Genomic DNA, 24093 nt, shown 5'->3' on the forward strand with positions numbered 1-24093 from the left:
CGTTTAGGCTTGAAAATGTCTCTCTGGGTTTTTTTCCCCCTCCCTCAGAGGGATTCCTTTCAAAAGCACTCAGTGGAAACATTCTAGAATAAGTACATAAAGAACACTAGGACTCCGCAGCCACCCTTCCTTCCCTTCCCCCAGGCGGAGAACTCTGTCATTCCGAACATATATAGAACCCACTGCAGAAAACAAGCGCAGGTGTGAGAGGAGCCAGACATGATGAGAAGTGGGGCTTGGCCATCTCCCATCAGGCTGTGGATTTCTGTTCCTTTCGCTTTGCACGGTGGCAGAATTACCAAAACAAAGCCAGACAGGCAGAACTGTACTGTTTTCTTCCACTAGATGGCAGAATTGTTCAGTTCACCTGCTGTGTGCGCAGCAGGGAGGCTGGCACGAATAGGATGGATATGTATAGGAGGGCTGTATTATGTGGATCGTGCCGATTTTTAATGTAGAGTTTAAGCGCCAGTTGAACTGTCACCATAAACTTACTTCTCAAATAACTGCTGTTCGTCGTTTTAAGGGTATTGTGTTACAGATCAAATGCACAGGTATCTTGGTCTTCAGAGCCAACACTGGATCATCCCTCACCCCTCCAGGGAGGAATCAGTCCTGCCTGTGTATGTTGGCCTAGTTCTTTTCTTTCCTTTTTTTTTTAAGTAGGTTCCATACCCTGTGTGAGGCTTGAACTCAGGACCCTGAGTCCTTGAGATCAAGAGTTGCGTGCTCTCCCAACTGAGCCCCCCAGGCGCCCTTTCCTTTATAGGTCAGCCTCGTTCTGATTCAGGTGGGGGCTGCAAAATGTTGCCATACTTCCACTCCATGAGGATTTTCCCTGATAAAAGTCTTTTTTTTTTCCCCAAATGTTTTCTTTTTAAATAATTTCTACACCCACCATGAATTCCAGCTCATAACCCTGAGATCAAGAGTCACACACTCTAGCAACTGAACCAGCCAGGTGCCCTTCCCTAAATCTTAAGCAACGAATGTTACCAAAAAAAAAAATTTTTTTAAGTATGCTTGATGAAACCAGTGAATAATTTTTTATTTTCTTTTTCTCATCTTGTTAATGTTCAGGGGGCAGGTGAGGCATGTTCCCACTGACTCTATTATACGGATGAGGAAGTTCAGGCACAGGAAGGCAGAGGGACCCAGAGCCCATCATAGCGCAAGTCAGTTGTGTTCATCTGACTTTGACGCCCTTCACGATTGCCTGGATGACCTTACCCGTGGACTCCACTTTCCTCAGTGCATGTTTATTTCCTATTTAGAATTAAATCCTGAATTCAATTTGCCAAAAAGGTTAAAAGTCCCAGCAGCATATGGCTTATGATAACTCTTCAGTGATTCACTCGGTGCTTTCCAGAGCCTTCTGAGTGCCAGTCTCCTGTCTAGGACTTCTGCTTCAAGACGAGCCAGCTCTGTGTAGGTGTTTGTCTGAAGCAAGTGCCCATTTCCGTTCGCAGAAACATTCTCTTTCACCTCAGTGTTTGCTAGAAGAAATACATGATCATGTTAGTCCTCGCTGCTGCCTTTGGGGTTGTTTCAAGCGCCGGCGGGGGGCCAGTGGCAGAACCCAAACCCTTCTCTTCTGGGGAAGCCTTGTCAAGGACGCCCCAGTGAGTCCCAGATCTGGTCACCCGCTGGGCCGTGGCTGTCCCAGACGGCCCACCATCCTGAAGTAAAACCAAAAAGCTGGGTCAGCAGGGGTTGGATCTGCGTGGCGCTCTAGTCCATTAGGGGGGACTGTTCACCATGTTCTTGTCTTGTCAGCTAATCAGCATCGGATCCTCCTATAACTATGGCAGTGAGGACCAGGCCGAGTTCCTCTGTGTTGTCTCCAGAGAACTCAATAATTCTACCAATGGCATTGTCATAGAGCCGAGTGAAAAGGCAAAGGTAAGAAATCGGGCCACCAGAACTTTGTCTCCGACCCGTGTGTTCCCGGCTCCTCAGTGGGCTTGGCCGGACTGTTTGTTGCTCCTGGCTTCCTCCCTTTCCTTCTTAAGCTAGCTTTGCCTTTTTCCTTCACTTTGGTCATTGACTGTTGACATTTAAATCAGGATTCATGGAGCAGGGACCAAGGGTGTTTAGCTAGGAAGTGGGTACTGACACAGGTAGACTTGATGTGCCCACTGTCAAGTCCGTGAGCAATCCAATTGCAAAGTGAGAATTCTGAAACTCAAAATTGGAAAGTATTTTGTGTTAATTCTTCGAAACTGTTCTCTCTCTCTTTTGTCTGTCTCAAGAGAGAAGGTATTTGGTGACCTTTGTGACTTCCTCCACCTTAAGTTACTGGAAAATTGTACACTGTTTTCCTCTTTGTCCTGTACTGTGCGCCCCCCACCCCCCCCAAACTCTCTCACACACACTTCTGAGTCAGCAACACGCAGTGCATCCGAACCGTTTCCTTTAGCGTGGGAGACGTGGTCCCTGGGCACGCCCCACAGGCGAAGTAGTGTGAGTGGGGAGAGGGGCTCAGTCCGTTAAGCGTCCAACTTCAGCTCAGGTCATGATCTCACAGTTCGTGGGTTCGAGCCCCGCATCGGGTTCTGTGCTGACAGCTCAGCAGAGCCTGGAGCTGCTTCAGATTCTGTCTTCCTCTCTCTCTGCCCCTCCCCCACTCGTGCTCTGTTTCTGTCTCAAAAATAAACTATAAAAAAAATTTTTTAAATTTTTTTAACAATTATTTATTTATTTATTTATTTATTATTTTTTATTTATTTATTTTCAATATTTTATTGTCAAGTTGTTTTCCATACAACACCCAGTGCTCTTCCCCACAAGCGCCCTCCTCCATCACCACCACCTCTTCCCCCCCCTCCCCCTCCCCCTTCAATTCTCAGTTCATTTTCAGCATTCAGTAGTCTCTCAAGTTTTGTATCCCTCTCTCTCCCCAACTCTCTGTCCCTCCTCCGCTCCCCCTGGTTCTCCATTAACATTTATTTATTTTTGAGAGACAGATCATGAGCAGGGGAGGGGCAGAGAGAGAGGGAGACAGAGTCAGAAGCAGGCTCCAGGCCTGAGCTGTCAGCACAGAGCCCGACGTGGGGCTCAGACCCACGAACTGTGAGATCATGACCTGAGCCGAAGTTGGATGCTCAACTGACTGAGCCACCCAAAATTTTTTTTAATTTAAAAAAAAATACATAAATAAAGAGGGTTTTCCGGCTGAAGTGCCTCAGGGGAGGGCAGGGCCGAGCCCTGCAGTGCTCCCTGCAGTAACAAGTAGAAAGCAGCCGAAGATCCCTTTTCCCCCAGCCATCTACTTGGACCCCCAGCCCAAGCCTCAGCCCTCTCCCCCATCTTCCACTTGCAGATTCTACAGGAAAGAGGATCTCGGATGTAAATTCCAGATTCTTAACCATCAAGAGAGTGAGCCGGCCGAGCACCTCGTGAAGTTAAGTCTTTGGTCCTGTACAGTAACCGAGCTCCTGCAAGGCAGAGCTGAGCCTGGCCCCCCAGTGGAGAAGCGTGCTGGTCAAAACCAAAGGAACCCCTGCCCACCCTCCCCCCCCCCCAGGAACCTGAAGACAGATGCAACTTCCGGCTGCAGAATACCTTTTCAGAAACCTGCTTTTGTCTTCTTAGCCAGTGTTAGAACAAACGCTTACCACAGCAGCCGGCCTAGGCTCCCAGCGGGAGCCCTCTCGGGGAATCCGGGGGAAGGGAAGCGGAAGGCCCGGCTCCCTGCACACGCCTGCGCTCCAGGGACGCTGGAGCAGGTGCAGGAGGATCGGCGCTGTGCCGTGGTGTTTTCACCTGGGTGCCACGTTGTAACACTATCTTTCCCCTCCCCCCCCCCCCCCCCCCCCCCCGCACTCCACACAGATGCAGCAGATGCCAAGGATTCTAGCTTCAGTTTGTCAAACTGAGGTTTTGGGTAAAGGAGACAGTCAGCAGAATACCCCGTGTTCCTGTGGACAAAACCTCTTTGAGGAAGGGGAGGACGGGGCGTCTTTGGTTGTGGGTGGCCGTTGGGGACCGCTGCTCTGGGTTGGGGCTGCTCAGCTGCTACTGTGTTCACCCCTGCCTCACTGCCTCCAGCAGCCCAGACCCCCCTAGTAGCTCGCTGTCTCGGGTGGAGGTTTGAGGCAGGCGGCACCCTGCGCTGTGTCACACACACGGGAGCCACAGGAGGTCGGTATCACTGCTCTGAAGCCTTTGCTTACCCTCCGTTGGCCCATCTTCCTTCCCTGACTTTTTGAACTGCACCCAAAACAAAGGGACTTTGGATCCTCTGATGGCTTGGGTGGGGACAGCTGCTTCCTTGAAAGTTGCCAAATGTGTTCTGTTGTAGTACCCAAATGTGTCGTTATTCCTGTGATTGTCTCTTGGAAATGCCTTGACTTGAACGTTTGATATTTGTTCCCATCCCCTGGTTTCTAACCTTGGCAAACTTTCCCCGTGGCCGTGGCCGTGACCCCGCACCCGCCCCGGTAGGGTGTATGTGTTTGCTGGGCCGTCTGAGGACTCCCCACGTCTCCGAGCCCAGCCCTCTCCCAGGACTTCTCCCTGCCGAGCGCCGTGTTCTTGAGCATCCTGCGCTTGTCTGACCGAGGAGGGGCAGGCAGAAAGCCGTCCTGCGGTCTGGGGCCACGGAGCTCCTATCGGGACGTCCTCTCTGAGCTTTTGAGCCTTAGTGAGCAGTCACTGAACGCAAAGGGCTGGAGAAGCCTTGTTCTTCCCTCGATGCCTTTCCCTAGTGTGGCAGATGGCCCAGAGAAGGGGCCCCTGGGGCACACTGCATCTGTGACAGCCACCCCACGCCGGTCTCTCCTGGTTTCCTTCACAGTGAGGTTCTCTCTGCTCCACAGCTCAGTGCTTACTAGGGGGGGTCTGGGGCCGTGGTTTTTGGAAATGACTCACAGACGGTGCCGAATGTCTTAGGGGCCCGTGACCTGCCCGCATGCAGATGGCGGAAGCCTTCTCCAGGATTGCACTTTGACCTTGTCTCTCCGTGTGTAGAGCAGGACGGAAAAGTGTGTGCAGAGGTGTCTGCTGACCCGTGTGTGTCTACACGCCGACGCGAGCGTGCATGTTGACGTTGGCACCTTGACCTCTGGCCCACGATTCCTGCACCTTAAACGGTAGGCGAGCTTCGACCTGCTCTCAGAGAAGGCGCAGGCAGCCTTCTGTCGTCTTTCTCGCAGAGCACAAGATGGGGCGTGTCGAGGACCAGCCGCCCTGACCTGAGTAGGACAGAGGGCACTGGAAGACTTGCTCTTTGGCCAATTCACAACAGTGACATTTGACTCTACGGAGGGAAAGTGGCTTCCTGTGAGGCCTTGAGCCCAGTCAGCCGTGCTTCCCGTGCTCCCGAGCCTGCACGAAGGGGGGAAGCAAGGTGGCCCGAGGGCAGAGGCCGCAAGTCCCTCAGGAATGCCTAATCGTTTCTCTTTTCCGAATCCCATGTTCTCCTGTAGAAAGAGCGCGGAGCCCCTCATTCAGGGCTCTGAGAAGCAAACAAGAGACGTTTCTGCTCCCCTCGAGGGCTGGCTTTCATGAGGTCCCCCTCCTGGCAACCCAGTGACATTCGTTCCAGTGCTCCTGAATCTGAGGACGATTCTGTTCTTAAGGTTTCTGGATAAGTATTCACCCCAGCCCCTGATGAACCAAGTCAGTATTACTATTATTATTATTTTTACTGACAGCCTTCTCCTGGGTGCGCCCAGCTGATGACTTCAGAGGGAGGTCTGGCCATCGGTTTGGGGGTGTCACATGTCCAGTGACCCGTGCTCTCCCCAGCAGCCCAGTGCTGCCAGGTGGCGATTGTCTTCTTCGTTTTGTGCCCAGGCCCGGGGCCGCGGGCGACGCAGGCCCAGCTCAAGAAGCGGCCTGGCCTCTCTGAGAAGAGGCCACACGGTGCGCTTCTCTCTTTCCCTCAGAACCTGCTGTCGCCTCGGCAGTGAGGCGCGGCCCAACCTCCTCCGGAGCGACTTCGTTTCTGCAGTCTTAACCGATCTCAGGGGTGTCAGCGAGGTGCAGGGGAGGAAGGGACAGAGATGCTGGGGGGCGGCCAAGAGGACAGCCACACCCTCCGCCATGGCCTTTGGCACAGAGGTTAGGGACCATGCCTGTGACTTGTGGGTATTGTTTGTTATTGTTCGTGTATTTGAATAAAGTCTGAAATGCTGTGACCTTTTTTTTGTCAATAAAGACAAGACACAAACATCTGAATCCTCTTGGTTTCCTGTCACTACTGGTGATGGCTGGTCTGACTGTTCTCAGGAGATGGATTCCACTGCACCTGTCCTACCTGAGCTCCTTAGAAGGTCCTCATTTCTCCTCCTCCCACTGCTGAGGCTGCCTGAGGGGGTGTTGGGCCTTCCTCCTCACGACTAGGATGGCGGTGAGGAGCAGAAGGGGAGACAGATGGCCTCCCCACCAGGAAGCGGAGAAGAGAAGGGAAGAGTAGGAGACCCTTTTTGAGGGGGGGGAGGGGAAGTCTTCCTGGAAGAGAGTAAGTGGCTAGGTGCTCATTTTCTCTGCGAGGTCGAGAATGAGGGATAAAAGGTGAGCTGAGTAACCAGCAAGCCAAGTGTTGGTCACTTAGGGCACCAGGCGAGGTGGGGCACCCTCAAAAGGCATTAGTTCCCCCTCTCATTGGGTGCTTACAGTTGGGGAGACGGGTACCCGCCCACGGAGGGAACAAGGTGTGTGTTTGGCACCAGCCAGGGTACAATGGGGGACAGACCACAGCAGCTGTTGACAAGTGGTAAGAAGAGGAAAAGGCCCCCAGGGACACGGAGGTGTCACCGATGGCGTGACTGCAGGATGCCATTATTGTTGCTAGGGCAGGGGAGCAAAAGGAAGAGGCTGGGATTATTAAAATGTCACAGTTTTGGAGGAGGGGCCGCATAGAGGATTTGCTGCCGCCTCCGGGGGCTCAGCGAGGCCAGTTCTGGGACCACACACTCCTGGACCAGCTACTGCTGCCAGGTGCTGTGGTTTCTCCGGTAACCGGGAGAAGCGAGCCCCTCCTTCCCCGCCCGCGGCCTTGCAGTCTCCTTCTCACATTCCCCATGGGTGAACCTGTCCAGAATTGACCTGCTAAAGACGCACACAGCAGAGTCTGGAGGGTGGCTTGGAGCTGAGACCTCGTAACAGCCACCTCTGCCCCGTCTCGGGCTGCTCGGCATCCACATACACGCTTTTCCATATATTTGAACTTGAACAGTAAAAACGACTTCATGCCTCCACATAACAAGATGCAGCTCCTCGTTACACAAAGATGATCTTGCCCTCTCCCCAGTGCCAACAGTCAGCGTTCCCCGGTCTGCGAGTCACATCGATTTCTGGGCTGGGTTGACTACACCTCAAACTGGCTTGATGGGTTAGACAACACGTAGTGCATAACGGGCAGTTCAGGCCTCATGGTCACTTGAGGTCCCATGATTAGGTAGCTGGCTTGCGAGAGGAGGAGTTATCTGCAAAAGAAGGCAGGGGTGTTTCCCAAAAGCCTGGAATCCTGCATGGCAATTAGTCAGGGCTTGCTGCAGGCTCCATACCATCAACCTTGGCGATAGATCATTTGAGTTTTGCTGAATCTGCGCCATCATAAAGCCCAGGTAGCAGCCCAGAGGGAGAGCGTTCGAGCAGGATAAGGACAGAGAGAGGGAGGAGAGAATCCCAAGCAGGACCCACACCGTCAGCATAGATAGAGCGCCATGTGGGGCTTACGACCTGAGCCGCAGGATCACGACCTAAGCTGAAATCAGGAGTCAGGTGCTCAACCTACTGAGCCACCCACGGGACCCAATTGCTTGATGAGTTTTCTATACAGTGCCATTAAATTGCTTCTCAGTTTTGTTTTTATTTTCATTTTTACCCTAAAATATTTTTATTAAGATCATTGTTTTCCAAGAAATGTTGCCATGGAAATTTAACTCAACCTAACTAATTCTAGCTCTTGCTTGCCCTCACGGGCTGTACCTTTTGCCTTTGTGGGCTTTCTTTTGTGGCTAACGATCCTTCCTCTGTATTTTCCCCAAGTCAAACCTGACTGCTCAGAATCTAAGTCTCCTATATCATAATGTGTGTATTTTTAGCTGATGTCATTTTTCTGTTAATGATTTCTAATAGAAAACATGGAGAGAAGATTGTCTTTTTTTTTGTTTTTGTCTTTGGTTTTTGTGTGTGTGTGTCTTTTGTTTTTAAGAGGAATTTATCAGAAGCCTTTTTTGTTGTATATTTTGAGAGAGAGAAAGAGAGAGCGAGTGGGGGAGGGGCAGAGAGAGAGAGAGAGAGAATCCCAAGCAGGCTCTGCACCGTCAGCACAGAGCCCAATGCAGAGCTTGAACTCACGAACCGTGAAATCATAACCTGAGCTGAAGTCAGATGCTTAACCCACTGAGCCACCCAGGCGCCCCCACAAACATCATTCTTAATGGAGAAATGTTGAAATGTTGCCTCTAAGATGGGGAAAGGAGAAGCCGCCTATTTACCATTTCTAGCCAACAAACGGCCTTGCTAACGTTTTGGAGCAGGACAATGATGTATTGCAGCGTTTTCAGGACATTTATCCTACTGGGTGGGGGAGAAAAGGAAGTAGAAACAGACAAACAAGCAAACCCAGAGCCAGGAGACTCTCTTCTGCTTCGCTCATCCTTTTATCTTCTTCAGAGTGAAAGCAACAATCTTTAGAATCACCAATCAGATAATGTTGATCGGTCAACTTTGGACCAAGAAGAGGCCTTGGAATATCATCTCCTGGAACAACCCTGTCAATTCCCAAGAAAAGAACCATGGCCCAGACGGATTAAAGGAGTTGCCCCAAGATCCTGCAGTCACTCCATTGCTGCCATTTTCCTCTCCGGTCCCTAATGTGAGTCCCTTAGGTCCACTGCAAGTGGCTCCAGGTACACCAGCGACCCTGCTCTGGAGTGAAGAATCACACTGTTTGCCCTGCTGACAACACAAGCAGCATGCTGGGGGCTGGTCACACTTAAATTGTGATGTCAGGGAACAAAACTGGGGGCAGGGTTCGAGGAGGGGGGCCAACTTGCTAGGGAGATCGCAAAACAACAGCCAAAGGGAAAGGTGAGAAGACGGTCATCAGATGTCAGGAGACGGAGAGGCCGGGGGTGGGGACACACGGGACTGATGGGGACCCTCCCAACAGCTGGTGAAGTGGGACCAGTGCAAGTCCCCTGCACCTATGTGCCTAGGGGTTCTTTTCTGTCCCACCACAGGACAGCCAAGCCTGTAGCCTTCCGTGACATGCAGAAAGGTTCACGTAAGTACTTGGCGCGTCCTGCCTTTCTTCCGAAGGGCCAGAGAAGTGGCTCCTTGCCTTTACGAAGATGTGACTTCCTTCTGCCCACCCCCGTGCTTGTCCAAGGTTTGTTGCAGGAGTCAGGGCTGGGGCACAGGGAACACAGTCCCCATGGTACGCCCTGCCCCGCCCCCAGGTTGGTTGACCAATGACGCGGTCTCTGTACCCCGTGGGCAGAAGCTGCTTCTGTGAGGACTGGTGTACCCTTCGGCTCCTGGCTTCTTCATGGCTTTGCTCTGTCCTCCCAGGGCCAGTCCAGGACCACCACCTAGCCCCGCAGCCCCGCACGCAGTCCTCAAGACCTTCCCAGGCTCGGCTCCTGATGAGTAACAGCAGTCTCCGCTCATTTGAGGACCAAGTCCTCTGTCCCATCTGCCTGGAGGTGTTCCGCAACCCGGTCACCACCGCCTGCGGGCACAACTTCTGCATGACCTGCCTCCAAGGTTTCTGGGACCACCTGGCTACCCTGGGCGAGACCCTGTACTGCCCCCAGTGCCGAGAGAGCTTCCCCTCCAGACCGCGCCTCTGCAAGAACGGCATCCTGGAGGACATGGTGACCTGCTTCACCCAGGTCAAGGGCCAGACCTTGGGGCCCTCACGGACTCTGGCCGGGCCCAGGGACGTGCCCTGCGACTTCTGTTCCCCCCAGAAGCTTAAGTCGGTCAAGTCGTGTCTGCAGTGCATGGCCTCCCTGTGCAAGAAGCACCTGAGCAGCCACTTCGAGGACCAGATGTTCCAGGACCACCAGCTGCTGGAGCCCGTGTGGGACCTCCAGAGCCGCCTGTGCCGGAAGCACCGCAAGCTGAGGCGGCTGTACTGCCGGACGGAAGGCAGCTGCGTGTGCGGGGCCTGCCTGCTGGAGGAGCACAAGAACCACGACACCGTCCCCCTGGAGGAGGAACGCGCCCGGAAGGAGGTGAGAGGGGGTGGGCAGGGGGCCAGGGGGAGGGGGAGGGGCAGGGGACTCCTGGGTCTGAGTCTCTCCCTGAAAGCCTTTCACCCAGCCCAGGCACACCTTTCCTTGGCGGGAAATCACACAACCATCAAAGTGACGGTCAGGAAGGTGGACATGCCCATGACAGGAGAAGGGCTTGGTGGAAGGATACAAAAATGCTGATTCAGAGGGACACGGACACCCCAAAGTTTACAGCAGCGCTATCAACAATAGCCAAATTATGGAAAGAGCCCAAATGTCCATCAACTGGGGAAAGGATAAAGAAGATATAATTTATATACTATATAATGTGTGCATATATATATATGCTATATTATGTATATCATTTGTATAAAATATAATAGAAGATATATATATATAATGGAATATTACTCAGTGACCAAAAGAATCAAATCTTGCCATTTGCAACAGTGTGGATGGAACCAGTGTATTATGCTAAGTGAAACAAGTCAGTCAGAGAAAGATAAATACCACATGATTTCACCAAATGTGGAGTTTAAGAAACAAAACAGATGAACATAGGGGAAGGAAAGGAAAAATGAGATAAAAAGAGAGGGGGCAGCAAACCATAAGCAACTCTTAAATACAGAAACAGGTTGCTGGAGGGGTGTTGGGAGGGGGGATGGGCTAAATGGGCGACGGGCATTAAGGAGGTCACCTGGTGGGATGAGCACTGGGTGTTACAGGTAAGTGATGACTCACTAAATTCTACTCCTGAAACCATTATTACTCTATATGTTAACTAACTTGGATTTAAATAAAATTTAAAAAATAAAATGACCCAAAAAAAAAAAAGGTTGGCGGATTCTATGAACGAGGGTCCAAAATTGTATGTTAACTTTTTTGCATGGATTAAGGAAAGGCTGGGGGCGCCTGGTGGCTCAGTCAGTTAAGCGTCCAGCATCAGTTCAGCTCATGATCTCACAGCTCGTGGGTTCGAGCTTCGTGTCAGGCTCTGTGCTGACAGCTCAGAGCCTGGAGCCTGCTTCAGATTCTGTGTCTCTCTCTCTCTCTGACTCTCCCCTGCTCGCACTGTGTCTTTCTGTCTCTCAAAAATAAATTTAAAAAATTTTTTTAAAAAAAAGGAAAGGCTGGAAGAAAATATGTCAAAGTATAAACATGTCATGTTAAGTTGGGCAAAGCCCCTCCTTTTCTCTACTTTCAAATTTTGTTTAATATATTTGAACTGGGGCGCCTGAGTGGCTCAGTCCATTAAACATCTGCCTTCGGCTCAGGTCATGATCTCACAGTTTGTGGGTTCAAGCCCTGCACTGGGCTCTGTGTTGAATGTTTGCTCAGAGCCTGGAGCTTGCTTTGGATTCTGTGTCTCCTTCTCTCTCTGCCCAACCTTCGATCATTCTCTGTCTTTCAAAAATAAGTAAATGTGGGGTGCCTGGGTGGCTCAGTTGGTTAAGCGTCCAACTTTGGCTCAGGTCATGATCTCACGGTCCGTGGGTTCAAGCCCTGCCTCGGGCTCTGTGCTGACACCTAGCTCAGAGCCTGGAGCCTGTCTTCGGATTCTGTGTCTCCTTCTCTCTCTGACCCTCCCCTGTTCATGCTGTTTCTCTCTCTCTCTAAAATAAATAAAAACAGTAAAATAGTTTTAAAAAATAAATGTAAAAATGAAATTTAAAATATAAATATATATAAACTGCTTTTTATAGTGCAACACTTCTATTTCAGTCATTCTATCAAGTACATTCGGTAACAGTAATATTCCCACATAGCCACCACTTAATGGTCCACAGCAAGGAGCTCCTGGGGGCATAAAAACCAATTGGCCACACTGTTCAGCTCAGTTGACACTTTGTCCAGAGTAAGACTTTGTCAACAAAGCAGGCAGCGTGTTGATTTACAGTCTGGCTTGAGCTGTTCATATTGTTTTGTGCCAGCAGCAGTGCCCCGGACAAGCGCTTGGCACAACACACTTCTATCATCTGTTATAAACAAGAACGTGCCTCTTCCTAGAAGAGGTGGAGATTGGAGGCCTCTTCATAGAACTCGGGACACAGCGTGTCCCAAGCAGCGCCACCCCAGGGAGGTCTCTCCAGGGCTCCATGTCTGATGTGCTCCTCATCGACCCACTGCCTCCTCACAACCCACTGAACCCTCTTCAGCCCCTTTTGGGGACCTGAAACTCTGTGGTCATCACTGTCAGGAACAGAGAACCTGATTCCTAAGAACAGGGAGAGGGCACATGGGTGGCTCAGGTTAAGGGTCCAACTCTTGGGGCGCCTGGGTGGCTCAGTCGGTTAAGCCTCCGCCTCTGGCTTTGGCTCAGGTCAGATCTCACGTTCGTGAGTTCGAGCCCCGCGTCAGGCTCTGTGCTGACAGCTAGCTCAGAGTCTGGAGCCTGCTTCCAGTTCTGCGTGTCCTTCTCTCTCTGCCCCTCCCTCTCTCATGCTCTGTCTCTCTCTGTATCAAAAATAAATAAAACATTTTTAAAAAATTAAAAAAAAAAAAGGGGTCCGACTCTTGATATTGGCTCAGGTCATGATCTCAAGTTCGTGAATTCAAGCCCCACATCGGGCTCTACGCTGACAGTGCAGAGCCTGCTTGGGATTTTCACTCTCTCTCTCTCAAAAAAAAAAAAAAAAAAGAATGGGGAGAGAGCTTCAGGGAGTGGAGTGAGAGACCGTGAGCAGAAGCCCGGGCCATCTGCTCTTCAGCTCTGCTTTCTCTCCGTCTCTCATATAGGCATCATAGGAATGTAAGAGGTATTTCTCCTCCAGGTTTGCAGGAGGCCTTCTCCAAGGCCACCTTTATGAATCAGGGGCCCTTTCCTCCTCCCCCTGCCTTACCCCAGATGGAGGTTCGGAAGGTCCAGGCCAGTGTGGAAAACCAGATGCTGATCATCAACTCTGACAGCCAGAGGCACCGGGGGCAGGTGGCCTTTCTCTCGGTAAGGCTGGCCCACCCTCTCCCAGGCCCAGGCTACCCCCCAGCACCCCACATCTGGCTGAGGGGCACTCTCAAGGCCTGGAGTGGGTGTCGTGGGACCCCACAGGTGGCAACAGGATGCCTAGGCAGGCTCCTGGCCATAACAATGGGGGCGGGGTCAGAGATGCCTCCCGACACACCTTCCACAACAACCCCCCCCAAACTCCTACAGAAATTGATCCAGACAACACGCGATGAGGTGAATGCCTGCTTCTCAGAGATCATCCAGGAGGTCAAACAGCTGCAGATGAAGATCTTGGATTTTGTCGAGAAAGAAGAGACAGCCGCTCTGGGGAAGCTGGGCAGCTCCATCCAGCAGAGCCACAACCGGCTCCTGAAGCTGGAGGGGGACAGCATCTGGCTCCGCACCCTGCTCGCCAACAGGAGTGACCAGCAATTTCTGCAGGTGAGCTCCCCACCCCACTCCTGTCTCTGCCCCAGGCCCTGATACAAACTCCCCTCCCCCTCCACCCCCAGACACACCAGATCTGCTCAGATGTAGGATTAAGCCATCAGCATTTGGGGCTGCAACTCTTGGTCCATTCTTCTGCCTCAGGGAGCCTCCCCACCCCAGGCCCGTGGGTCCTGAGCTTACACCAACACCCTTGGCTTCTTACCCTAACTTTCCCGACTTCGTGTTCCTGGAACAGAAGGGTGTGTGCCCTGAGATTCCCAGCATCTGCCACAGTCTAACTTTCTCCAGATTCCCCCAGACCAGGGATGGGAATGAGACCAGACCAATCCATATAGCCTGGAATGAAACCCCATTTCCTTTGCCAGTCCTGGCCTGGTCCTTGCTGCAAGAGGATGCCAGGCAGGGTCACTGACGGAGGCTTGCATAATAGCAACCTTCTCTGTGGGTGGGGCCCAGGGCTACCCAAACCCTGTGCCCGGGAACTCTAAGCAAAGACCTTTCTTCAGCTGATATCACACCCCCGGCAGGTTTGTAAAGCTGTTGGTCAGTGTCCACCCCTCCACACACAACACAGGAAGGATCTGGCAAGGTGTTTCACTAAGCAATTAAACACTCAAAAGAAATCCTCCTCCCATGTTTTCTTAATGTTTTATTTATTTTTGAAAGAGAGAGAGAGAGAGAGACAGCGTGAGCAGGGGTCAGAGAAAGAGTGAGACACAGAATCCAAAGACAGGCAACAGGCTCTGAGCTAGGTTTCAGCACAGAGCCTGACGCAGGGCTTGAACCCACGAACCGTGAGATCATGACCTAAGCCGAAGTGGGACGCTTAACCAACTGAGCCCCCCAGGCACCCCTTCTCCCACATTTTCTAATCCACTCTGCTTAATGAACTTGCCATACTTTTGGCAAAGCCCGGATCTAAGACATTATGCCTGGGGCAGGGGGGGTGGGGTGGGGGAGACGACAGGGGCAAGGAAGGTTGTCCAGATTTGAAAACCAGCAATTTCTCCACCCGCCCCATGATTCTGGGATCAGTGGGGCCCAGAGCATAAGCAGGAGCTCCTGGCACCCGCCTGGGCCCTGGCTAACCGCCGGCACTACCGGCCACTCCCTGCATTCAGGAGTTCCCCAGGCTGAAGCACTTTCCAGCCTGCTCGGAACCCCTGATGGGCACCAGCTTCGAGGAAAAGCAGAGCTTTCTCCAGTTGCCGGAGACGCTGGCGGAGCTCCGGACGCGGCTGATGGACATGGGTCTCGCCTTCATCAATCAGTTCCTTCTGAAGGGTCAGTATGGGGCCTGGGGCCACTGGAGACTCACCTGCACTCTGGGGGGGGGGACTGCAGGGCAGTGTTTGGGGTCGCAGGCACTGGTGGAGGGAAAGCCCTGCCTGCCCGTGTGCACCTTCCCCAGGTGACACAGCCTCCTGAAAGCCCAAGCGTCTCTCCGAAAGGACGCTGGGCTGTAAGAGTGTCCTCAGCAAAGCCCCTCCGTCTCCCCCAGGCATTAAGATGAACTCCTATGAGTTGCTGCCGTCAGCTGTGGACAGGAAAACACTTCTCAAGTGTGAGTCCTCAGTACTGAGGTCCAGACCTAAGGGTGGGACCCCCGGGGGCCTTGACTTCCCCAGTCCAGTCTCCATTCAGGCCAGGGCACCAGAGAGATGTCAGCTCTCGCTTGCCCAGACCTCGTACTTGGGACTGGAGACCTCAGAGGGACTCAGACTGTGACTTCAAGGCCATGATAGGGGCGGGCCATGGGTGGGGCAAGGCCCTGCCTACTGCCCAGATGCTGGCTCTGCTCCCCCTCCCTGGCTCTGGTGTGGCACAACTGTTGCCCTCAGCTGGCTGCCTGCCAGGGTCTCCCCCGACCACCCCAGCAGGTTTAGCCAAGCCAGCTTGGATGACCCCGTCCGTTTCTTCCTCGAGCAATCTCCCTTTTCATTTGATGCCTAGGCAGCCCGTCTCCTAAGCTGGGCTGGGAGGCAAATCCTCCAGTGACTTCTCTGGGATCTCATGGGTCTCTTTGATGAACCCCTGAGTCACCTCCTCCAGGAGCCCTTGACCCTCCCTCAATCCCACTCATTCTCGTGTCCTGAATAAATGAAAAGGGAGATTATGTTACAGCCTGGTGGGGGGTGGGGAGGGGAGGAGGAATTGATTCTCAGCTACTCTAGAAAGGAAGACCTTTGGCCCCACACAACTCCTTCCCCCAGAAAGATCAATGGCCTGGGGCCGGAGTTGGGAGACTCTAAGAAGCAGGGGCGGGGCGAATAGAAGGGCCACTCCCAGGAAGCTGGGGAGGGGGCGGGGAGCACTTGGTGACATCAGTGCAGACGCTTGAAGCCTAGCATCGCCTTCCCCACCCCTGGGGCCCGCTCGCCCTAGCTGCCTTTCCCCTCCCTTCCCCCCAGATTACTGCAACCTGAACTTCGACCCCACCACGGCCGGCGAGGAGCTGTTCCTGTTCCAGGAGACCCACTCGGTGCTAAACCTGGGCATCCTTCTGGAGCCCTTCGCCGCGGGCGGCCCCTTCCCCGGCTTCAAGCAGTGGCCGCAGGTGCTGTGCTCGCGCGGCCTGTCCGAGGGCCGCCACTACTGGGAGGCCGAGGTGTCCGACTCGTGGGTGTGCCTGGGCCTCACCTACCGCCACAGCCCCCCGGCCGGCAGCCGCCCGCGCCGCAACATCGTCTACCTGCTGGGCCGCAACCCGTACTCGTGGTGCCTGGAGTGGGACTCGCTCAAGTTCTCCGTGTGGCACAACAACACGCAGACGGCGCTGCACGGCGGCTACCACCGCACGCTCGGCGTGGCCCTCGACTGCGCCGCCGGCTGCCTCTCCTTCTACGGCGTGGCCGGCGGCGTGAGCCTGCTCTACCGCTTCCTCGGCTCCTTCCCGGAGCCGCTCTACCCCGCGGTCATGGTCAGCAGCGGCGCCTCGGTCACGCTCAAGCAGCGCCCCGAGGCAGAGGCGGAGGCGGCCAATAAAGCTGGACTCTAGCGCTTGGCTGCTGAGCCCGTGGAAAGGGACGCGGGGGGACGGGGCCGCCGGAGGTCCTGTGGCCCCCCGGGGTTGAGGGCTGGGGTGGGCGGTGAACAGGCCTTCCGACCCGCGGACCCGCTGCCCCGCTGCCGGCTGCCGGCTGCCGGGTGGTCCCTGGAATCCCAGGAAACAGGCAGACCCCAGGCCCACCCCGGGCCCCTCCTGGGGTAGCTGGGGACAGTCGGGTGGCCTCCGGAGGGGGGAATTCCTGACCCGGGTGCACAACCTCCCGCTCCGTGGCAACTTCCCCACCACCCCTGCCAAGGCCCATCAGAGGCCCCTGGCTTTGGTTCTCCAGGCGGGTCCTGGCTTAACTCAGCATCAGGGGCCCAGGAATCTGCCCCCAAAGGCCTTGCAGGTGGCTGCTCTCCACTCCTCCCTCCAGACTGAGAGTGGCACCTCACAGATGGGTTAGGGTGTTCCGTCCCCCGTTGCTTAACTAGGGGCTGGGAAGTTAAGCCAAGGAACTCAGGCTGATCTCAGGCCCAAAGAAGAAGGGTGAGGGCCTACTGCCCAGAGCAGGGCCTGTCACACAGCTGGTGTCTCATAGTCTGGAGCGATCCGGAACTGAGGCCATCCACTCCCCCACCCTCCTCTGTGTTGCCCAAGCTGGTCTCCCTCCGCCAGGTGCACTCCACCCCCAGAGGACTGCACTGCCCCAAAGTGGAAGGGGTTGCGTCCACACCCAGGCCCCAGCAATCCCATCTGCGCAACAGGGTGTGTGGGAGTCCTCTCCAGAGGCTGGGTCCCCTCCGGGTTGCCACCTTGCAACCATGTCAGGAGCATGACCCCTCCTCCGGGGAAACCAGCGCAGCATTTACAGCCTCAACCAGCCACTTGTTTCTCCGGCTTCTCACGACGCACCAGGAAGCTCTCAGGTTAATGATTGGCTCTGAAAAGGAAATGATGCAAGTCTAGGGAGAAAGCCCCTGGGGCACCGCAGTCCAGAACCCGGCCTACAACCCCGGTGGGGGTGTGCCTGAATTCCATCCCCACCTGGCCTGTTGGAAGAGAAATTAGTGACCCTAGTTTTCCCATCAGGAGGCAGCATTTTGGGGCCAGGGCGGGACCAGACCCGATTCAGATGTCGGGGGACCCCCTTTGGCCCTTCTGAACAACCTGTGGCTGTGGCTTCTTGCCACCCTTCCTTTCTGGAGTCTTCAATCAGCACCAGTGCCAATCAATCACTTCCCCGCCTCCCACCCCCTCACCTTCACTCTTATTCCCCATGGGCTGCTTCCTGTGCTGATAGGAATGAAATATAAACTTTTCCCCAGTGTTCAGGGGAAGACTTTCACATCCAAATCCTTAATCTTGGCTCCCACCTCCAATATTCATTCTTCCTGGCTCAAGGGGCTGTAGGCTTCGGCAGTACCAGGCTGGGGTCAAGAAGTGCTGAGGAGGTGAATGTAGGGTACGAGGAGACGGGTCTGTGCTAGCTAGCCGCATGGAGCTCTGCGTTCTTCCCCCCCCCCCCCCGCCCCCCATCCAGGAGCTGATGGGGAGGCTACCCTTGCCGGCTCTGCCTGGGATGCCCTGTGATGCTGGAACTATCCTGACACCTTCAGGCACTTGTTGGGGTGAAATCCACATATGAACTTAATAGGGGCATTATTTGTTCTCCTTTTTAATGTTTTTAATTTATTTTTGAGAGACAGAGAGGGACCGTGTGAGCAAGGGAGGGTCAGAGAGAGAGGGAGATACAGAATTTGAAGCAGGCTCCAGGCTCCGAGCTGTCAGCACAGAGCCCAACGCGGGGCTCAAACCCACGAACCATGAGATCATGACCTGAGCTGAAGCCGGACGCTTAACCAACTGAGCCCCCCAGGCGCCCCTATTATTTGTTTTTCTAAACAGCCCCTGGTTTGCGGTTCCTAAGCTGCTGGGAATTCACAATGAGAGTCCTGGGGGTCCTCAAGTACTTTTTTAGTATTTCAAAAAGCCAAGTGGCAAGCCAGCCGCACCTCAGCGGGGCTAGCCAGCAAACTGAAATGTGAGGTTCTCTGCCCATGGCTTAGCATGTGGCTCAGCATGTGGCTCGTGGAGGAAATACCAGAGAGGGGTCCTTCTGGGTACAAGACCAGCCAGTGCCCTTGGATAACCTACCTCTGTGAGCCCCACCCCTTCCCTTTCCTCACACTGTGGAGAGGCCAAGGAGGCGACTGTCCCGGGACTGCCACCCACACACTTCTCATGCCTTCCTGCTCTGCCTTAACCACTCAACAATTTTTTTTTTTTTTTTTTTTTTACTGTGAATCCAACAGGCTGTAAACTAGTCTGTCTCCAAGGATTACTTCACTTTGAAAATGTCCATGTTGTACCTTACAAAAAGTTCGTGTTCTTCTATTACTTGTCATTTTATTTTTTTAATTTTATTAAAATAATTTTTTTTAATGTTTATGTATTTTTGAGAGACAGAGAGTGAGCAGGGGAAGGTCAGAGAGGAGACACAGAATCTGAAGCAGGCTCCAGGCTCTGAGCTGTCAGCACACAGCCTGATGCAGGGCTTGAACACACAAATGGCAAGATCATGACCTGAGCCAAAGTCAGTGACTTAACCAACTGAGCCACCCAGGCACCCCACTTGTCATTATAAAATTGACCTTTTGGGGCACGTGGATGGCTCAGTCAGTTAAGTGTCCAGCTTAGGCTCAGGTCATGATCTCACAGTTTGTGGATTTGAGCCCTGCGTCAGGTTCTATGCTGACAGCTAGCTCAGAGCCTGGAGCCTGCTTCAGATTCTGTGTCTCCCTCTCTCTCTCTCTGACCCTTCCCTGCTCACACTGTCTCTCTCTGTCTCTCAAAAATAAAATTAAATTAAATTAAATTAAATTAATAAATAAAATTAAATTAACCTTTTTACATTTCTGTAAAAGCAAGTTTGCCTTTATTTAACAACACATAGCATCTACCATAGGCCAGCCACTTTTGGCGGGAAATTAAAAGTTCATGGCAAATATGAACTCACATAATCCTCATAACTTATAAATAGGCATTAATTATCCCCATTGCATGGATAAGGAAATTGAGAAGAGATTAAGTGACTTGTCCAAGGTCATGAAGGCATATATAATTAAGCAGCCAGGATTCAAATCTAAGCTTTTTTTTTTTAATCATTATGCTACACCACCTCTCCTATACCACATTTGCTCTAGAAAAGTTATACAATATAGTTGTGCATTTTCATAATGCAAAGAAGTTGCATTCAAAATGCGAAATTATTCACTGGCTGCATAACATTATTACATCCTACAAATCTGTCCTATAGCTTTGGTGGCTTTTCTTTTTTTTTTTTTAAGTATATTTTATCTCTACATCCAACATGGGGCTCACACTCATGACCCCGAGATCAAGAGTCACATGCTCTTCCAACTGAGTCAGCCAACCAGGCATCCCTCCTGTAGCTTTGTTTTGTCTTTGATTTCTTCCTTGATTCCCACTGGAGGTGGGTGGCATGTGGAAACCCAGCCAAAGCCACAGATGTCGCTTTCTCCATGTTCAAGTGTGACCCAAACTCAGAAGGGTCAAAGTGGAAGGCAAAGGATGCTGGCAGCGGCAATCATTTCCATCCATCTCCTTGTCCCATCCTACAGTGGGGGGAGAAAAGAAGCAGGACCAGGTGGCAGGAACTCAGGGAAGGAGCCTGAACCCTTCCCACCTCCAAGGGATGGGGTGCTCAGGCTGGGTGTGGACGAGAGAGGACGTCTGAGGGGCCCTATGGCTGTCAGGAGTATCTCACCCAAGAGAGCCCAAGTTCAACTCCACTTCTGTGAGGAAGGCCCCTGCTGGTGACCCGACCAGGCCCCATCAGCTAAGGGGGTGGGTCATCTCCAGCCTGCCCTGCTGGCCCAGTCCCACCCCAACTCCACCTGCCATCTCCTTGACACACCTCAGTCTCCCGTAGCTATCTTGGGCTTCATTCCCAGCCCTTATCCCATTCTACCCTCCAAAGCGTCTTCCCTCCTGGCCTTTTCTCATAGTGTCCCCTCTGCCTGGAGCCCTCTTCCACCCTCACCCCCTTAAGTCTTACTTACTGATCACTTCTCATGTACTGTGGTGGCCCTTAAGCCAGCTAAGATGCTCTGTGTTCCAAGAAGCCAGTCTTGAACCCCCCTCGTCTCTGCTCCCATAACACCTCTGCCTGCATGCCTCCTGGCATCCATTTGTTTCATGTGTGAATCCTCCGTTGGACCTAGGGGCAGGCTGCATATTTCATGCCTCTGGTGCTTAACGCGTGTCTGCCAGAGAGCAGGTGCCTAATAAACATTGACTCAAGGACTGATGGAAACTTTGCAGAGGTTGGAGGGTGGGAAGCCGCCCAGATCCTTTCCTGGGTCCAGGTCAGGCTGGCCTGGCACAGCTGCTCCCTGACTTCCTTCTCTCTCTGCCATCCTTTTGCTAAGTGAAGTCTGTGCACGCCCTATATCCAGGTGGAAGCAAAGAACCTTCCTATTATTCCTCCATTTGCTTCCATTTTCACATTCTCAACCTTCCCTCTATTTTTTTTTTTTGAGAGAGGAAGGTGGGGGCAGAAAGGGGAGGGGGACAGAGGATCAAAGTGAGCTCTGCACTGACACCAGTGAACCCAATGCAGGACTTGAACTCAAGAACCACGAGATCATGACCTGAACTGAAGTTGGATGCTCACAGACTGAGGCAGCCAGGGGCCCCTCAACCTTCCCTTTAGCCTGAAGATTCTCTGAGGCTGAGTATCCTCCAGCGGGTGCGTGAAGATGAGAAATATGTCCTTTCTCAGCCTTTGTTTCCTGATGGATAAGAATACCGTTCACATTTACTAAAGATTATACAATTCCCAGTACTTTGCAAACCAAACAGCCTAGAAATGTGCATTTTGGGCAGGGCCAGGACGAGGGTGAGGGATTCACCTCGAACACAAAATTTAAGAAAGGGCTCGAAAAAACTCAGTAATCAAGATTAATATTTGGGGCGCTGGGGTGGCTCAGTCATTTGAGCCTCTGACTCTTGATTTCTGCTCAGGTCATGATCTCACGGTGCCTCATGTGAGCCTCTGCTCTGGGTGTGGAACCTGCTTGAGATTCTCTCTCTCCCTCTCCTTCTGCCCCTCCCCTGCTCATTCACACGGCTGCATGCGTGCTTGCTCTCTCTCTCAAAAAAAAAAAAAGATAAATAATATTTTAATGCAATTGTTACAGAATCTGGTCTGGATCAGCCGGCGGAAGAACCAAGTGGCACTCAGAGATCTTGGAAGGAAGCAGGTTTATTTTACACCAGTGGGCTCAGAAGAGATCATCCTCCAGAGGTCTGAGCCCAGAGCATTTGAAGAGGGAATAATTTATCTCCAATTACTTCCGCGTTCCTCATTAATCAGGGACAAGTGTTTCCTATTCACCCTGCCGGCCATCTTACGGCAGATTTTCCTTATCACAGTATCTTACAAAATCAAAATGAATGCAAAAATCTATGCTGGACAAATTATCAAAATGGTAAATAAAGACCAGATCTGACCCTTGCACCTGCTTTGGAACCCCTCAGACTAAGCTTGGCCCTGATTCCGATAAAACGTTATCCATGAAACTAGCTGACACCGTTGGCCATAGTTTGTTGATCTGATTTTCTATAATTATTGCATTAAATCATTTACCTTGTTTCAGAATTCTGTTGGTATCCCTGTAAAATCTGAGCCCCAAGCAAACGTTACACTCACCTCACCCTACCTAGATGGGCATGTCGCCTACCAAAACTGAGCCACTGGACTAGGGGGAGGCGTCAGGGATGTCAAATACCCTGCAAGGCTCTGAAGAGCCATCCCCAAATACCCCTGTTGTTAGCAGTATATACCTACGTGCACAGATACTTCAAATAAAAATCTAAATAACATTCATTAAGCTTCTCACTCTTGCTTAAATAAGGAATAAAGTGTCAGAAGCCCAAAGGCACCCATTCAAAGACTTTTGGTTCCCTGCCAAGTGTTTCTGAAAGCTGACTCATTTACATCTAGATTCTTCCTGCCTGGAGGACGTGTGTGTGCCCTAGAGCTTCTGTGGTTCACATGTAGTTGGAGAGGACCCTGGTGGTTAGAATTCTGCCCAGGTTGCTCCCGTGTTCCACAAATGCCCTCAGAGTGGCTCTAGCAGGCCTGGCACAGTGCTGCCCGTGGGGGATGTGGTGGGAATCAAGATACACTGAGTCTGCATCCTCGTGCAGCTCAGGGAGTCGGGGAGGAGAGACTATAACTTCAGCCACAGCAGTGAATGTATCTAGCCCCACACTGAGATGAAGGATGTTTAGTAGAAGAGATGACCGAGGAGCCATCCCACACAAGGTGTCAGCAAACTGTGGCCCGCTGCCTGTTTTTGAATAGCTTACAAGCTGAGAATGGTTCTTATATTTGTTTAATGTTTTTTATTTATTTTTTGAGAGCTGCGAGCCAAATGCGGGGCTCGAACTCACAAACCATCAGATTATGACCTGGGCCAAAGCCAGATGTTCAACTGACTGAGCCACTCAGGAATCCCAATTCTTACATTTTTTAATGGAGGAAAAAAAAAGAATATTTTATAACACATGAAAATTATATGATGTTCAGATTTTAGTGTCCATCAATAAAGCTTTATTGGAACACAGCCATGCTTATTTGTTTTTTTTATTTTTTAATGTTTTATTTATTTTTTATTTTTTAATGTTTTTTATTTATTTTTGAGAGACAGAGAGAGTGCAAGCAGGGGAGGGTCAGAGAGAGAGGGAGACATAGAATCTGAAGACAGGCTCCAGGCTTTGAGCTAGCTGTCAGCACAGAGTCTGATGCAGGGCTTGAACCTACGAACTGCGAGATCATGACCCTAGCCGAAGTCGGACGCTCAACTGACTGAGCCACCCAGATTCCCCTGTCTTATTTATTTTTGAGAGAGAGAGACAGCATGAGCAGGGGAGGGTCAGAGAGAGGGAGACACAGAATCTGAAGACAGGCTCCAGGCTCTGAGCTAGCTGTCAGCACAGAGCCTGATGTGGGGCTTGAACCCACAGACTGCCAGATCATGACCTGAGCTGAAGCCAGATGCTCAACCAACCAAGCCACCCAGGCATGCCATGCTCATTTGTTTACATATTGCCTGTAGTCACTTTTGTCCACAGTGTCAGAGTTTCAACACAGACTGGTTTGCAAAGCCTAAAATATTTACCATTTGACCCTTTACAGAAAAAGTGTGCCAACTGTCGATTTAAATCAATATAAATGTGCAAGAGTGGAAAGGTCCAAGGAGAGTGGTAGATGTACTAGAGGAATAACTGGAGGAACGAGCCTTGCCAGGGAAATCAGGGAAGGCTTCTGGGAGGAAGTGATATGTGAGTTGTGATCTGAGATGATAGGAATAATTAAGGCAAAGAGTTTCAGGACAGTCCTCCAAACAGGGGGAACAGCAGAGGTGAAGCCGTCCCTACTGGAGGATTGTGGCAAGCAGATAAGGAAAGAGTGGCTGGAGGGC

The 24093-nt window shown here is 52.1% G+C and overlaps 2 protein-coding genes across 4 annotated transcripts in view; both read left to right on the forward strand.

Annotated features, from left to right (window-relative positions):
• Positions 1-3774, forward strand: part of KCTD2 (potassium channel tetramerization domain containing 2) — a gene marked incomplete at its 5' end in the record, with an annotated part of 12320 nt that extends 8546 nt beyond the window's left edge. The window contains 2 exons of the mRNA XM_029927083.1: positions 1744-1902; positions 3323-3774. Coding sequence (XP_029782943.1) covers positions 1744-1902; positions 3323-3352 — 189 coding nt within the window. The remainder of the gene's footprint in view (positions 1-1743; positions 1903-3322) is intronic.
• A 4857-nt stretch (positions 3775-8631) lies between these two features.
• Positions 8632-16594, forward strand: LOC115282384 (E3 ubiquitin/ISG15 ligase TRIM25-like). Of its 3 annotated transcripts, none has more exons than XM_029928375.1 (8): positions 8632-8830; positions 9198-9241; positions 9529-10196; positions 13042-13137; positions 13348-13581; positions 14712-14874; positions 15092-15154; positions 16002-16594. In XM_029928375.1, coding segments are annotated over exons 1-8 (1857 nt in total). In that variant the 5' UTR covers positions 8632-8828; the 3' UTR covers positions 16589-16594. The 3 variants fall into 3 exon arrangements, with proteins under 3 accessions (XP_029784235.1, XP_029784236.1, XP_029784237.1); XM_029928376.1 differs by lacking the exon at positions 8632-8830 and adding an exon at positions 8968-9045; XM_029928377.1 differs by lacking the exon at positions 8632-8830 and adding an exon at positions 9012-9045 and having other exon boundaries at positions 9174-9241.
• Positions 16595-24093: the final 7499 nt, after the last annotated feature.

Source organism: Suricata suricatta, chromosome 17 (assembly GCF_006229205.1).
Source record: "Suricata suricatta isolate VVHF042 chromosome 17, meerkat_22Aug2017_6uvM2_HiC, whole genome shotgun sequence".
In the NCBI taxonomy this organism is placed as follows: domain Eukaryota; kingdom Metazoa; phylum Chordata; class Mammalia; order Carnivora; family Herpestidae; genus Suricata; species Suricata suricatta.

What these genes read in the sequence shown, in the direction of transcription:
- LOC115282384 (XM_029928375.1), top strand. An exon ending in AGGAACGCGCCCGGAAGGAG is followed by an intron (nt 10,197 to 13,041) that starts GTGAGAGGGGGT and finishes GCCTTACCCCAG; the next exon opens with ATGGAGGTTCGGAAGGTCCA. An exon ending in GTGACCAGCAATTTCTGCAG is followed by an intron (nt 13,582 to 14,711) that starts GTGAGCTCCCCA and finishes CCCTGCATTCAG; the next exon opens with GAGTTCCCCAGGCTGAAGCA.